This window comes from Rhinatrema bivittatum, chromosome 6 (genome assembly GCF_901001135.1).
Source record: "Rhinatrema bivittatum chromosome 6, aRhiBiv1.1, whole genome shotgun sequence".
Taxonomy (NCBI): domain Eukaryota; kingdom Metazoa; phylum Chordata; class Amphibia; order Gymnophiona; family Rhinatrematidae; genus Rhinatrema; species Rhinatrema bivittatum.
This window is the reverse complement of record NC_042620.1, coordinates 130,569,566-130,586,206: the sequence shown is the minus strand read 5'-3', so window position 1 is coordinate 130,586,206 and position 16,641 is coordinate 130,569,566. Positions and strand designations below refer to the sequence as shown.

The 16,641-nt window shown below is 44.3% G+C and overlaps 1 protein-coding gene across 2 annotated transcripts in view; it reads left to right on the top strand.

Annotated features, from left to right (window-relative positions):
* Window positions 1-16,641, top strand: part of FRZB (frizzled related protein) — a 53,142-nt gene that overhangs the window by 22,104 nt on the left and 14,397 nt on the right. For both annotated transcript variants that reach the window (XM_029605938.1, XM_029605937.1), the window contains one exon: window positions 3,196-3,261. In XM_029605938.1, coding sequence (XP_029461798.1) covers window positions 3,196-3,261 — 66 coding nt within the window. The remainder of the gene's footprint in view (window positions 1-3,195; window positions 3,262-16,641) is intronic.

The following is a 16,641-nucleotide window of genomic DNA, read 5'->3' as shown; positions in this document are numbered from 1 at the left end:
CTCCCCCCCTCTATATTTAGTTTGTATATAGCCACTGTTCTCCTTTCCTCTGCATGAATCTCAGTACCCACTCCCTTCCCCTAGTTCTCTGTCAAGTGCTATATAAGCGTAGTTTCATGTTTAATGTAAACCGATGTGATATTCCCAATGAACAGTATATAAAACCGTTACATAAATACAACAAAATAAATAAAGAGAATAATAAAATGATCCTATTCAAAAGTTTGCATACCCTTGAATGTTTGGGCTAATAATATACACTTAAGTTGATGCACACATGTTGAAATGGCAATGAAAGGTAGGTATCCATACCTATGCCTTGTTTGAATGTAATTATTGTCTGTGTATAAATAGTCAATGAGTTTCTTAGCTGTTGAGAAACCCTTATACATTTCACCAGGGCTGCACTTACTTTGGTTACTGAAGCATGGGAAAAGCAAAAGAACTGTCAAAGGATCAGTGAGCAAAAAATCTATTAAAGGATCAATGAGCAAAATTAGTTCAACTTTTATAAATCAAGAAAAGATATAAAAAGATATCCAAATATTTGAAATGCCAATCAGTTCTGTGCAAACTCTGATCAAGAAGTGGAAAATTATGGGTTCTGTTAATACCAAGTCACAATCAAATAGACCAAAAACATTTCTGACACAACTGCCTGGAAAATATGTCCGTATGCTAAGAAAAACCCACAAGCAATTCTACTGAAATACTGGCTTCTCTGAAACAAAGCAAATTTGGTGTTAAAGCCCGCACAATAAGGAGATACTTGAACAAAAATGGCCTGCATGGTAGAGTTGCCAGAGAAAAGTTATTGCTGCACTAACACCACAAAACAGCCCACTTACATTATGGCAAACAGCACCTAGAGAAGCCTCAAACCTTCTGGAACAAAATAATTTGGAGTGATGAGACAAAATTGAACTTTATGGTCACAACCATAAATAATATGTTTATAGATGAGTCAACAAGGCCTATGAAGAGAAGCCCACCATCCCTACCATGAAGCATGGAGGAGTATCTCTGCTGTTTTGGAGGGGTGGGAACTACAGCAGCACAGGGAATTTAGTCAAAATTGATGGCAGGATGAATACAGCATCTTATCGGAAAATATTGGAGGAGAATTTGCATTCTTCAGCCAGGAAGCTGCACATGGAGTGCACTTGGACTTTCCAACATGACAATGATCTGAAATATAAGGCCAAGTCTCTCTTTCAGTGGCTGCAGCAGAAGAAAGTGAACTTTCTGGAGTGGCCATCGCAGTCTCCTGACCTCAGCATCATTGAGCCATTTTGGGGAGAACTCAAACATGCAGCTCATGCTAGACAACCAAAGAACATACAGGATCTGGGGGCTTTTTGCCAAGAGGAATGGGCAGCTTTACCACATGAGAAAATAAAGGGCCTCATTCACAACTATCGCAAAAGACTGCAAGCCGTCATTGATGCAAAAGGGGGCAATACATGATATTAAGAACTAAGGGCATGCAAACTTTTGAACATGATCATGTTATTATTTCCTTTATTGCTATGGTTAGTTTAATGATTATCCTATTCTGTGATGCATAATAGTTTAATTTGAAACACATTAAAAATAACAGACGTGTTTTGTCTGATCACTCATATTTTCTTAAAATGCTGCACATCTTGCAAATTCTGCCAGGGGTGTGTAAAACTTATGAGCACAACTGTATCATCCTCTGACTCTCTCACCCCCTCAGCTCGTCATCCTTTAGTGGATGATCTTTCATGTCACCTCTTTCTCCCTCCCCAGCTAATTCAACCCTCAAACACCTCATGCATCTGATCCTTCCCTTCAAATGGCCCTTTCTCCAAACACCGCCCTTCTGGCTAGGGTCAGCGGCAACATTTTCTTTTGGGCCTTGAGCCAAAAGTGGATAACAACTGGGGAGAAATGAGGGTAGGCTGGTGATAGAGGTTAAGTGGTGGGTAAGGAGAGAGAAGTGGTGGCAATTTCTACTGGGCCCGTGCACACTCAGCCATCCCCTCCCATCATGGTTGGTCCCAAGCCTGAATGTGTAATAAAAGTATTAGTAATAAAAGTCAGCACTGGGCCTGTGGGTTAGTGCAAGCTGACAGGATCTGCAGAGACCCCCAGTCAGTCCTCATGCAGAGCTTCCTATTACCACAGAGAGTCATGTAAGGGAGCACCACTCTGAGTGTATCCTGGCTCAAGGCCCTATGCTGACTTCCACCTCTAATGCTGCTGCTTCTTGCACCTGAAAAATGTTTCCATGTGAGGCATTTGTGACTCCCATTTGAAGGTATTGTGACTCCATTTGGGGTCCCGACCCACAGTTGGGAAGCCTTAGTTTATTGGATGTTTATGTTAAAAAAAAAATCAACTTTTATAGCTTTTGCTATAGATTTTATAGATTTATCCTAATGATATATGTATCTTTTATGATATATGTAAAGATTTTCATGGAACTTACTAGTGCATCCTAACCCAAATTTAGGCATGACTGATCCAAATCGTATTCTATGGCAAGTACCATAGTTACAAATAAATATAAAATCAGCTCAGCTCAACAGACATATCGTATTCTATCTATAGCATCTAAGATCTATTTTAGAGCACAGCTAGTTTACATTTTCTTGTTTTCATGCTGCTTTTATGATTCTTTTGTGTTAATATATTTAGTACTGGCTGAAAATATTTAGGAAATACCAATATAACACTGTATCTTTCACTAGCTTCAATTTTAAGATTTTGAGGTGTACGAAGAAGTGCCAAGGAGCTGCTTTGTTTTGTTTCATAAATTCAATCATTATCAGAGTTATTACTCACTCAGCTTCCATCTCAGTTTCTTAGCATTTGGACCCATGCTGCAACTCCAGAAACAGAGAGGAATTTATTAAGCTCCATTCCTAGAAGGATTAAACTGTATTATAAGAGAGAACCCTCTGTTTTAGTTGTATTTCTTTTCATGCCTGACTTGGCATCTTAAGATTAATTGCAGAAGGCTAGGCTTTGAAAGCCCAGTTTGCTGTGTTCTTTGCCCATGAAGCAAAAGATGTTCAGAGTTTCTAGGTGGTAAGGTTGGTTGCAACACCAGGAGATGTTTGATCAAGAGTGTGGTGCTGGGAAGGAGGAAGAGATAGAAGCATGTTGGAGAATTAAAGAGACTTGCTTCTGTGGTGTCATTCTAAAATGAAATTCTTTGCATTTCAGAGCGCTGCAAGTGCAAACCAGTAAGAGCTACTCAGAAGATCTATCTTCGAAATAATTATAACTTTGGTAAGGCTGCATGTATGACAACAGCTCCTACTACAAATGGTTTTAAGAAAATGTAAGAATAATTCCTTGCAGACAGGAAAGGACATTACATTACTATTTTTTTTTGGGGGAGGGGGAAAATAATAGTTGCATTATTATAATAGTACATCTCAAGCATACTAAAGGCAAAGATACCAAGCAGCAAATAGAAGAAAAACTATAATATCATTTTAAGTCCACAGAGGGGAGGGAAGAAGTATGCTTCACCATGACATAAACTACACAAGAAATAAATAAAAATGAAACGGGCATGATGTTTAAAACTGATAATATAAGCCAAATTCTGTGAGTGATTTATATCCCCTTGCCCCCTCCTGATGACATGCCATAGCTAAGCTTAAGAAGAGGTAATGACTAGGAGTATGGGCTCAAGGTATTGAAGATTAAAAAAAAACCATAACGTGTTCCTGATAGAATTCAAAGTGTTTACATGGAGATGTAAGGAGGAACTCAGTTCCGGTGGCAACAGCACCCTCTCTGAAGTCCAAAAACTCCTTACTCCTAGTTCGATTTGCTTTGCTTACATTGGGGAAAACCCTGATCTCTTGTCCCAAAAAAGAACAAAGATGTTTTAAAATCCTGTTCCTATCTGGTATCAAGATGAAAGAAACCAAGAAAGTAGTCTTAGTGCACACTTCTTCTTGAGGTAAATAGTCCAGATTGTCCAAAGACAGCTGAGCAAACTCCCTAATGTCTGCCCCATGCATGTAACCAGGAATGAATAGTTCACGTTAGAGAGAGGAGGAAATGCCACCTGAAGGACTTTGACATCTCTTAATGGAATCCACTGTAGTAACATTAGACATTTTTAGAAAATTGATGCATCTCAAATTAATTTCCTGGAGGTATTTTCCAAGGTCTCTAATTTATCATGAAGCACAGAGTTTTCCTTAATTATCAAGGCCTTCACCCTTTGTAGTGAGGACATTTGGGCTAGTAAGACCTCGGTTTGTGAAGCATTGTTCTTCAGTGTTCTATCCTAAGCCAAAATCTTGGGATTGGTTTTTATCTAGTTTTCTTCTTAACTTCAGACATAGAAGCTGATGTGCATGCGGTATAGCACATAGTTTAATGCAGCAAGGAGTTTTGTGCAAAAAAAACAAGTATGCATAACTATGTGCATACAGGATAGCACCCTCTAATGCAAATCTCAGACATTAGCTACAACCGCCCCACCCCCGAAAGCAGAGAGGTAAAGTTTCCAGGGCCAATGTAAACTATGAGAGGAAGCTGGAGTTCCATTGTCTGGACCTGTAGTCGAAATTCCATGCACAGAAAATGTTTTGCGCGGAAAAACCTGTTTTCTGCACATAGACTATGATTTGTGTGCACAAAAAATGTTTTCAGTGCTGAAAGCATTTTCGTGCACATATATCTATGGCTTAACATTTTTATTAAATGCTGTATTGTTCACAGCTTGGGTGTGGTGACTGGGAGAAAACTATTATCTTCTGCTGCATTCTGTCTGTTAAATCACTTACAAGAAGATAATTTTATTGCTCGCATAAATCATATTTAAGTTAGGAGCACAAGATGAGTTAGCATAATTTTGTGCTTCCAACTTAAATATGATTTATACGCTCAAATATGCTTTCAGCACAGAAATCATTTTTTGTGCGCATATATCATATTTTATGCTCAGAAAATGATGTGTGCATAAATCATGTTTTACGTGTGCTAAGCACTGAAATCTTTTCAACTACATCTTATAAATTAAATGCTGCTCTCGGTGTTTGCATTAATAAAACCTGCAATTGATCAGGATAAAAAAAAAGTCTTAGAGTGAATCCATGTTCAATAGTGCAGGGTATTTGATTGAAAATCCATACTCCTTTCCACAGTCTCTTGCACAAAATTTGCAAAACTTCTCTTATGGGCCTGTATGGTACATCTGGAAATACATGGAGATTTTGACCAAGAAATTAGATTTATTTTGAATAGCTAATTCCAGTAACCAGTTACAACTGGATTCTAGAATGAACTTAACTAGCACAGTTGGTTTTGTAAGTGGAAACAGTAGTAAATTTAAAAACATCAACATTTTAAATTTTCAGATCCAGGCAAACTAGCAGGAGTATATAAATTATTCGAAGTATTTTCACCATTAGGAAAGTAAAATGCTCTTACAATTGGAGGTGTGAATTCCTTAGGGAGATGCAAAACTTTGCTCAGACATCTTTTCACTAAGTTCAGTGCTCTCAGATCTTCTATGTTAGGGAAATTAATACATCTTCCATTTCAACGTTTCTCTTCATTCTCCACCTTATGTCTAAGGGAGACATTGTCCTTCATAAAACTAGAGGGATTTAACAATTCAGATCCTCAGTTTTCTGATAGCCTGATCCACAAAGTGAGGAACTGGTTCATTGTGAAAGATGCCTGCCGGATCAGCTCCCTAAGGGAACAGGTGTCAGAAATGAGAGAGGAGGTGGCAAGACTGAGAAGCATCTGGGAGAACGAGGACCACATCAATAATATTCTTATTAACAGGGCTTATTTTTCAGGGGGCACTTTCCTTCACCTGCTTGATTTGCCCTGTGGTCCCTCAAAAGCAATGCATCCTGCATATGAATACGGCACTTTTTTTGTCCAGAAAGAAAGCACTGCTTATTAATATGCCAAAGATGGGGGGGGGGGGGGGGGGGGGGAACTAGCAGAGAGGAAGGTGAAACTGGACCATAGGATGAAGGCTGTACCCAGATTACTACATCTACTAGATCTATACCTTAATTCCAATTTCCCTTGAGCTGAAGAACTGATATGCAGCCCTGGAAGTGGAGGAGGAGAAACCATCTCAAGACGAGGAGGAATCAAAACTTGCAGACTCTAAAGCCGTAGGCTGAACAACCACTGCAGCTAGGAGGCAGTGTTGGCTGGTGACTCATTTCTGAGGGGCACAGAGGCATCCATCTGCTGACCAGATGTTGTCCCAAGACGTGTGCTGCCTGCTGGGTGCAAAAATCTGAGAATTAAGAAGAGATTTCTGACTGCTAACCTCTGCTGGACATACATGTTGGCACAAGTGATATTGCCAGATAACACACAGATCACATGAAAAGTGACTTCATGGCTCTGGGAGAGAGGGTAAAGCAGATAGCTGCACAAGCAGTATTCTCCTCATTCCCCCTAGTCAAGAACTATGGCCCAGCCAGGGAAGGTTGCATTTTGGAGATGAATGAATGGTTGCTTAGATGATGTCGTCAAGATCATTTTGGCTTCCTGGACCATGGGGTGATGATTCAAGGATTGCAGAGCAGAGATGAGGTTCATCTGTTGAAGGGGCACAATGTCTTCCAGCACAGACTGGCAAATCTGTTGAGGAGGGCTTTAAAATAGGATTGTCAAGGATGAGTGAACAAAGCCCTAAGCTAAGTAAAATTACTCAAGTAAGTAAATCTGAACATTTATATAAAAAGAGTAAAAAAAAGGGCAACATCTTGGAAAAGGCTGTCAAAGAGACACAATACATGGAAAACCAATAGCTATGGCTACAGGGATAGGGTAGAAGGAAAGGGAGGAGGAGTGGCGCTATATTTGGAAAATAATATTAAAGTAACAGACTTATTTACAAAGTCAGGAAGAGGCACTACAGATTAATCTGGAAAGAGGGGATGGAGCATCTATTTCTAGTGGTGTAATATACAGACCTCCATTGCAGGCAGAAGAAATGGTTCTAAATTTAATGGAGGATAGTCACTAAATTGCTGTGAAAGGGGAGGTGCTATTGCTAGGGAGTTTCAATTTGTCAGATGTTGATTGGGACATTCTGGCAGTGATATCATCTAGAAGCAGGATGATCCTAGATTCTCTGCAGGGAGAACTGGTTGGTCAACTGGTAATGATACCCACATGGGAGGAGATGATACTGGAGCTGGGGCTAACCAATGGGGAGAGAATTTCTGATGTAGTGGATGATAATCTGAGACCCTGTGGTCTCTAGATGCTGTGGTTCAGCATTAGAATGCAGGCAGTGAAGGTTCAATCAAAAGTGAGGGTCCTAGACTTCAGGAAAACTAATTTTGTTAAAATGAGAGAATACCTCAAGGGGAGGGGGAGATCTAGGGGAAATAGAGGAGCAGATATTGTAAGGGCAACTAACCTTTTTGTTAGGAAAGTAAATAAAGGTAAGAGGAAAGGAGGCCCCTATGGTTTTCTTAGGTAGTAGCTGAAAAGGCAAGGAAATAAAAGATTAATGTTCATAAACTAGTAGAGATTGCAGAAAGAGTAAGACAGGCAATAATATCTAGATTAGCTAAGAGAAACTAGGAAAACAGTCAAGAGAGCAAAGATGCAAATGGAAGAAAAAAAGCCAGTATGTTAAAATGTGGAAGGGAGGGGGGTGGAGACAGTGATAGGGGGAAGCACAACAAAGGGGCATTGTGAGACTCATAGGTGAAGGGGAAAAAAGACAGAGACGATGAAGAGGAAAAAGTGGGATTAATTAGCAAATATTTCTGTTAGGTGTTAACTGAGGAAGGGCCAGGAGTAGAACCACAGAAAATGGACACAAATAAGACTGGAAGTGATGAAAACCTCAAACGATTTTGAGAAGACTGTGTTCATGAAAAGCTAGCTAAACTAAAAGTGGGTAAAACTATAGGGCCAGATGGGATATATCAAAAGTTATTAAAAGAATTTAGGGACATTCTGGCAGCCCCACTGGTTGACCTTTTCAGTGCTTCTTTAAAGTTGGGAGTAGTTCAGGAGGACTGGAGACAGGTGGATATGGTTACTCTTCACAAAAGTGCAAGAAAGGAGGAGGAGGCTGGAAACTACAGTCTGGTTAGTTTGACCTCTGTGGTGAATAAATTAATGAAATTGCTGCTAAAACCGAGGATAGCAAAATTTTTGGAATTCAATGGATTACAAGATCCAAAGCAGCATGGCTTTATCAGAGGTAGCAACAGCCAATAGGAAATGGAGACAATGAGCAGTACACACTAGTGGTGAGTAACCATCTATGGAGGTAGTATAGCTCTAAAGAGTTCACGGGTCCTTGTGATGAATTAATCAAGGAAAATGAAGCCTTGGGTCAAGCGTTTGTTAAGCCGGTCGACCATGGTCCTCGTGGTCGACCATGCTCATCTCTCCCTGCCGCTGACTCGCTGCCCTGGGCCGCCCAACTCCGATCCCAGCAGCACTACGGCACGCCGCACGGCCTGCTCCGTGGGTGAAAGGCCTTCTTCCGTGGCAGGAACGCCGCTGCTGCCTAATCCCCGCCCCCTGATGTCGCAGGGACGAGCACGCCGACAGAACCCTCTGCCTTAAAGGACCCAGGGAGGGAAACCCGGGCCCAGCCTCCTCGGTGACATCATCAGAGCAGGGTATTTAAACCCTCTTGCTTGTCCTGCTAATTGAGTTAGCAAGGACTCTCCTTCCTAATTCCTAGTCCCCAGGAACCTTTCCTGTCGATGAAACTTGTGACCCAGATGCCTTCCGCTTGTTTATTCTTGCTCCTAGACGACTTAGGTACCCGCTCCTAGGAGGCCTTGCCTTACTCCTATCTATCCTCGGGGGTTTTCTCTCCTACTTCAACTGTCAATATCAGAGTGAGTACCACCACTCCAGTTCTGTCTCAGCACAGTCTCATTTCTCTCAACATAGATCCTTGGCCTACCCTGCACCGCTGACTGCTACTGGATCTACTCTCACTAGTCTATCTATCCAGACCTGGGTTCCCGGCCTACCCTGCCTCGCGGATCACTACCGGACCCATCTCCCTCTTGGGACCTGGTGAGATTGTGTACTGCATTCTTTTCTCAACAGCCTTCAGACGGAACATTACCACCAACATTTCTGTATAATAAAGGCCCTATTTCTCAGTGTCCATTACTACTGGAGTCAGCCTATCGCTACAAGTCCCCACAGGGCTCCGCCCCGTGGGAGGAGCCATCTCTTGTAGCGACCAAGGGTCCACCACTACGTCAAAACTGCAACAGTGTTTTCACCTTTTATTCATAAATTCTTAAGCAAAGGTTTGGGTCCCCCGACAAGAACCGTGTTTCGCCACATGGGCTGCGTCAGGCGGGACAGAGACTCGGAAAAACTGCTGCTGTGCGGAGACGCCAACTGTTTACTGTTTTAGTTAACTTCATATTTTGGAGTTCCCCTCTATATAAAAAATCTCTGGTCATTAAGCCGTTTAAATTTAGAAACTGTTTGGGAACTTGTGCACGTACCATTTTGCAGCATCTGAAAGTTTCCACCCTTTGGACAACCCTCCGCAAGGCATCCCCTTTTTCATCTCTGGCAGCAGTTTTTCCGAAAATGCATGATCCAAGGTTTCATTTTCCTTGATTAATTTACCACAAGAATCCGTAAACTCTTTAGCACTATTATTACTTCAATATATGGTTATTTACCAGAGGTAGGTCATGTCAGAAATATTTAATCAATTTCTTTAATTGGGTAACTAGAGAACTGGATTGGGGAGAGCACCAGATACTTTGATGTCAATAAGGCCTTTGTCAGTGTTCTACATAGGAGATTTATAAATAAACTGAGCACTCTTGATATGGACCCCAAAGTGACTGACTGAGTTTGAAACTGGTTGAGTGGAAGCCAACAGAAGGTGCGCCAAATGGCATTCACTCTGTGGAGAGGAGCATTTCTAGTGGTGTGCTGCAGGGATCGGTCCTTGGATGGTTGTTTTCAACATTTTCATAAGTGATTTTGCAGAAAGACTATTAGGAAAGGTTTGTTTGCAGATGATGCCAAAATCAGCAACAGGGTAGACAGGATGTTGCACTCCCCGTCCATGCTCTGCCCGCGCACGGGCTTGCTCACCTCGCTAGCTCCTCTGCAGGTCACAAGTCGGTCTCCCCAGCGGCAGCCGCAAGCTCCTCCAGGCCTCGGCATCCCGCTGTGCTGGTCGACTGGCCTTCCACTGGGCACCAGGCCTCACGTTGGAGTTTGGCGTCCTCAGTGGTGTTGGCCACGCCCCTGTGCATGCGTGTGGACGCCCGGCCTCTTGTAGGGCCAGGGGCAGGTCCATGCTCCGCGGCGCATTCTGATTGAACATACTACATAAGGAAGTTCCTGCCTGCACTTCCTTACCTTGGCAATCAGGTCGGCACTGTATGTGCACTAGTTTGCCTCCGTGTTCACAATCTTGTTTCAGCGTCCTACTGTTCCAGCCTTGTCCAGCGTCCTCGTATTCCAGCGTCCTTCTGTTCCACCGTCTGTCTGTCCTGTTTCCCCAGGTAGTACCTTCGGACTGACTCTCTGGTACTGACCTCTGCCTGCTCCAATGACCATTCTGCTCGCTGCCTGGATCTTGACCTCTGGAACCTGACCCCTGCTTCGTTGACTACTCTCGGACTGATCCCTGGTATCTGACCCCTGCTTTGGCTCTTTGGACTGATCCTCAGAACGTAACCCCGGTTGCCATTGACCATGTCTCTTGATTCTGGCTTTGACCCTTGCCTTGTCATCACCTACGCTGTACTGGCCTTCCCTGATTCTTCAGGCCTACAGCCTAGTGACCGACCACGCTCTCTGGCTGCTCATGGGCACGCCTCACTACTACCTCTCCAGGAGACCCTGCGAGGCCCACCTAAGTCCAAGTGGCCCTGGTCCCTATGGGCTCCACCTGGGGGGACCGCGGGCTTCCAGTGATAAAGCTCATCCTAGCCTCTGTCTCCTTCTGTGCTCCTCCCCCTGGGGGCAGGTGCTTCCTGGTCCCTACCAGGGAGCCATTCTACACTGTTCCAGGACAAGGGTCCACCTCCAAGCACAACACAGGAAGGTATGGAAAACACGTCGAAGGATCTAGAAAGCTTGAAGAATGATCCAGAGTCTTGCATTTGAGATTTAATGCTAAAAAAAAATGCAGAATCATGCATTTGAGCTGCAAAAAACCCAAGAGAGCAGTACAGACTATGGTGTGAAATTCTGAACAAGTATGAAAAAAGAATGCTTTCCGTGGGTTCTGGAACAGGTAGCAGTAGCTGCTGACAGAAAATAGAGGGTTCTCACATAGTGACCCAAATCTCCCAGAATGTACTACTTCATGGCCTATACTTATCCAATCAGAGCAAAGGTTATACATTTCATATTTTCAAATATACAGCAAATGCTAATGCAGTTTTTCTTTACAACCATCAGGTGGCACACAACACAAAAGTACTGTGTATGCAGAACAGCAAGATAATATAAAAGTACAGTGTATTCAGAACACATTAAGGGGATTACCGCCTATTTAACGTGCGTCTGACGCGGAGTGAATGAGATAGCGCTCATCACATGCAAATGCATGTGAATGAGGCTATTACTCATTCACACCAAATGCAAAAAAATAAGTGTGCATTTCAAAGGCACATTTCTTGCTCAGCTATTAATGCCTGCCTGGAGCACATTGAAAAAAGTACAGAAAAGCAGAAAAAACTGCTTTTCTGTACTTTTTTAAAAGAAAAAAAGAAAAAAAAAACCTCTGCTGGCTGCTTTAAAGACCGACGCTGATATGCTCGGCTCTGTTTTCATAACTGTCCAGCTGCAGCCCGCCGGTAACCCTAATTTGTTTATTGCATGACGCCCCCCTTGCGGGCACCATGCACGCGTTAAGAAAGCAGGTGCTGAAAATCAGCACCCGCTTTCCGCATTTAATATTGTATCGGCCCCTAGGTGGGCAGCAGAAAATTAGTATCACTCTTTTATTATTTTTACTAATACTATGATCTAGGGATGAAAGATGGAGGCAAGCCTAGGAAAAGGAACTAGATGAAGGAAGAAATTCATGTTCATGAACTCACTGGATTCACTTTCCTGGCAGTGATGGGCCAGTTTATTTTTCTTTAGGGAGCCTTCCAGTCACCACTTCCTTTCTTTTTATTATACTTTCTGTCTACCAAATCTATGGCTCACATGTCATCATTCTAAGAAATGAAACACACCATATTAACTTCTTTTAAACTTTAATGTCTCGTTCTAGTGGTGAGTCAGTAACGCTATAAGCATGTAGACTTCTGAGCTTCCAAACATTTTGAGTCATGTAAGCAGTTGATTTCCATGAGACAGCTCCTGTATTGCCAGATTTGCTAACATTTAAGCCTTCCCCCTACATGGATTAATGGCAGCATGCTAGATGAATAAAAAAATTGTCATTTGATAAGCTCCAGTATACTTTTTAGTTTTTCATTCTCTAAAGAATTTTCTTGAATAGAGCACTGTTTTTAAAAGGTTAAACATTTCTGGATTTGAATATTACCAAGGTTAGTAAAAAAAAAAAAAAAGGGTTTTTAGCTATGTTTGTCAGTTCAGAACTTTTGTCCTCACTGCTTGAAAAGTTAAAACTGTGTCGTTTTGGATATATCTGAAGGAGCCCGGTCACCATCTGTTGAAATCCTTTGTGCTGCTGTGATTTGTAGATGTTAGACTGATGTAAAATACTGCGAACAAAAGAGTAATATGACATGAAGGGACATCATCAGCCAGTTCAAATTCATTCTCAGAGTTTGTCTAAATTTCTACAGGCTCCGCTAATGCTTTTACATATTTTCAGTGGTTGATATTAAGGACTATAAGGGTCTCAAAGTAGATCGTATCCAAAATAGTGAATGATAAGATAAAATCCTACAGGAGCCATGGATGCTGAAAAGGTTATCTTGAGATAGAACTGGAAACTTTGTGAAAAATTACCCAGAAGACTGAACATTTTCAAGTTAGCTAAGAGCTGGGTAGGCAGAAATACTCCCACATAAGTCTATAGTGCTAAAATGTTGCATTCTCATTTTTAGAACAGCTCTAGGTGAGTATTCCTAGCTCCTCTATACGCCTGGCTGCTGGTACTATCCTATCATTGGCATACCTGGGAACGCTCCGAATTTGGCCCGGAGACTCCGGAATTCTGAACAAATTGTTGGTTCTCTGGGTCAACATCCAAAAAGTCCGGGTGCGGAGGAAGAAAGTTGGCCTCGAGCGCCGGCAGTGGACCCCATAGCACTGGTGGCGAAAGCAAGAAGAGGCTTATGCATGATCCGACCGGGAGCAGGAGGGAGCCTGTTCAGCTGCTCTCCTTCTCGCGATGCACGAGATCAACATGAAGTAAATGCTTACTCGGTGAATTTTGAATACCGTGGGTCTGGCACAGGAGAAGGAGCAGCAGCTGAGCGGGCTCCCTTCTGCTTCTAGTCAGATCATGCACGGGCCTCTTCTTGTCTTTGCCACCAGTGGGATGGGATCCAGGGTCTGCCCTCTTCTTTCTTTTTTGGACTGCCATGTCTCCCCCCCCCCGCATGTGCCTTTCACCAGCTCCCAAACAGGGCCATGCCACTCAGGAGCCAGCACCAGTTTCCAGCCATTAAAATGTATTTTTGTTGTTATTTACTTTTTTTTAAACAACTATTCTCACTTCCAACCACAGGATCTCCCTTTTTCTTTGTCCCCACGATAGTCTGGGGTATTCTCATGATAGAGGCTTTGCCTAGGACTAGAGCAGGGGTAGGCATGAATGAGAGTGTATCAGGCTGTGAAAAGGAGAGAAGTGAATTTGTGTGACCATGTGTTTTGTATGTGTGTGGGAGAGAGAATGAGCATATATGTGTGTGAAAGAAGGTATGAGTGAACAAGTGAGTAAATTAGAGTTTGTATGTGTAAGACAAAGTTTGTGTGCCTATCCTCCCTCACCTCGCTTCTCCGTGACAATCTGAGGGTGACTGGAAATCAAAAGTTCCCAGGTAGGATCGTCGGGAAGCTCTTCATCGGCCCAGCAGAGAGTACAATCGCCTTTGGCCAGTAAAGAAGTTTTCTGGTACACCTAACCCAAAAGTTATAATAATAAACATTTTAGAAAATAGTTATTTGGCGCCTTTGAGACGGTAAAGTACACACCCTCCGCAAAGGAAAACAGTATGGTTGGTTATCATGAAATTGTACTTTAAACTATGTGGGGTCAATTGTAAAAAGGGTTTAGGTTCCTTGCTTGGAGTTAGGTTCCTAAATTGGCCCTTTGAAAATTTACAAGGGCTTGGTACTTAAATTTTGAGAGTGGAGTGGAGGAGTAGCCTAGTGGTCATAGTACTAGGCTGCAAACCAGGGAAGCCAGGATTCAAATCCCACTGCTACTCCTTATGAACTTGGGCAAGTCACTTCACTCCATTACATTGTTCTGTTAGGGAGGCCTTGCATTCTGTTCTGTTAGGCCATAAGAGGCCTTGCATTCTGTTCTGTTAGGCCATAAGAGGCCTTGCATTCTGTTCTAGGAACGCTAGGAGAGCGGTCCCATCTTGAGGGGATTGTGTGCCCTTGGGCCTCGGCACGATCCCAGAATACTCCAGGGCAGCACCAAGGTAGGTGAGGCGTGTTCAAGCATGGGTGAAGACAAAGTCTGACCCTCTGCCGGACCTGCATGCTTCTGGAAGGCCAGCAATGCAGTGTTGGATATTGAACAGTCCTCACTGTTCCCAGCCCTTTCGGACCTGCTGCTAGGTATCGGCAAGAAGCAGCAGGCCGGACTGAGGATGAGGGCAGACGGAGGCCTTGTGACATAGAAGACTCCGGACGAGACGAGGAGCTTGGAAGACTCCGGACGAGACGAGGAGCTTGGAAGGTTCAGATATTGGCACTGTCATAATTAGTGAGGTTTGGGTGGACCCTTGGACACTGTGGCAGCTGACCACGCCCACGGGGGGCAGTCCCGTGAGGGGCTACAGGTCAGGCTCAGCTGAGGACACACACAGAGATTTTGATCTTTATTTAAACAATGTTGTGTAGCCACCAGAGGTGGCAGTGATGAGTAGTTGAAGTAACCCGGCTGGGCTGGTATCCCTCAGGCGCTGGAACAGCGACTCCTCCGGTAGCAGTGCTGTAGTGGAAAGAACTGAGAATAATGAGTACAGTGGAATATGAACAAGCCCCAGTATGGAGAACCCCAGGATAGGACAAGCAGGTCCTCGAGGAGCGAGTACCTGATCCCTGAGAGCTGAGAGGCTAGTAGGAGATGTACTCACACAGTGGTTCCACGTAGCAGATGGCACCAAGGCTGTAACGGAGGCAGGCCCTCGAGGAGCGAGTACCGGTTTCCTGATAGTGACCTGAAAAGCAAGTGAGGCCCCCGAGGAGAGGGTACCCCGTTAGCATTAAGAGTCCAATGAAGATTGGAGGCAGAGTAGCTGGGTACGGAAAGCGAATCCCATCCGTAGAATTCCCCTTGCTAACTCAAAGGCTAGCAAAGAGTGTAGGCTTAAATATCCGGGCAGCATGACATCATCACAGGGGGACACCCCTGAGGTTCACGTCAAGTAGGAAATAAAAGCGAGTGCCGCGCAGCGCGCGCACCCTAAGGTACAGATGGAGCATGGCGGGAGGCAGTGCCCAAGCCGGTCTGGGGATGCCGGAGAGGACGGCAGACAGACAACCATTAACAGCAAGAGGAGGAGCAAAAGGATAGAGATAGGAGGAGAGAAGCCATCGGGAAGGGACGGTTGCAACACTGTCTCTCAGGGTGCCCTACACAGCCCACCGAAACGGGCGGACCCAGTGGGCTGGACACGTTCCACCCTCTCCCACTGCGTGCCCTACACAACCTGGAGAGGTTATTCACGGACCACGCGGAGAGCGGAACAAGGCAGGAAGGGAATCCAGCCAAGACAAAACTCCAATGACAAGAACAGGAACCGACGAATCGGATTTACCCCAACCCCAACAAGTTGTCATCTGGAGCTGGAAGGTCAAGAGGGTTCGGAACAAATGAAGGAGGAACGGAACCTCGGAACATCAGGAAGTCTGGAATATCAGGAAGCCTGAACTAGGAATCTCAGAACATGAAGACATGGAACATCAGGAAGCCACAGGAAGCAACAAAGACTCAGGACATGAAGCTTCAACGAAGAACAAGGAATGAAGACCTGACGGAGCGCTGGAAGATGAGACTACTAGGAGTGAAGAACTCAGATGCAAGGCAAAGCAAGAGTGCTGGAGAAGCCCTTTTATAGGGCTAACAGGAGGACATCTAGGAAGACGTCATCAGATGGGGCCCGGGGCATATCCGGCCGCGGGCCCTTTAAATGTAGTGAAGGAAGGAAACAAGGAGCAGGCCCCGACTGGAGGAAGCGGCTTCCCTGCCGCATGAAAAGGATCCGGGGCGGCTCCATGCCGCTGAAGATACAGCTGACTCGCGGCTCCCTGCCACGGGTGAAGGCCCCAGGTATGGCGGTCTGGGCCACGAGAGCGCGGCGGCAGAGGCGGCCTCCAGGCCACTCAAGAAGGGAAACAGCAGCGCTTCGGGCCACGCAGGCAAGGCCTCCCAGGGCGGCTCCATGCTGCGGAAGTCGGAGGCCACAGCCGCACATGAGAAGGCAGCACAGAACGGAGGTGAAAGGCCTGCTCGCGGGGGAAACTCCGTGG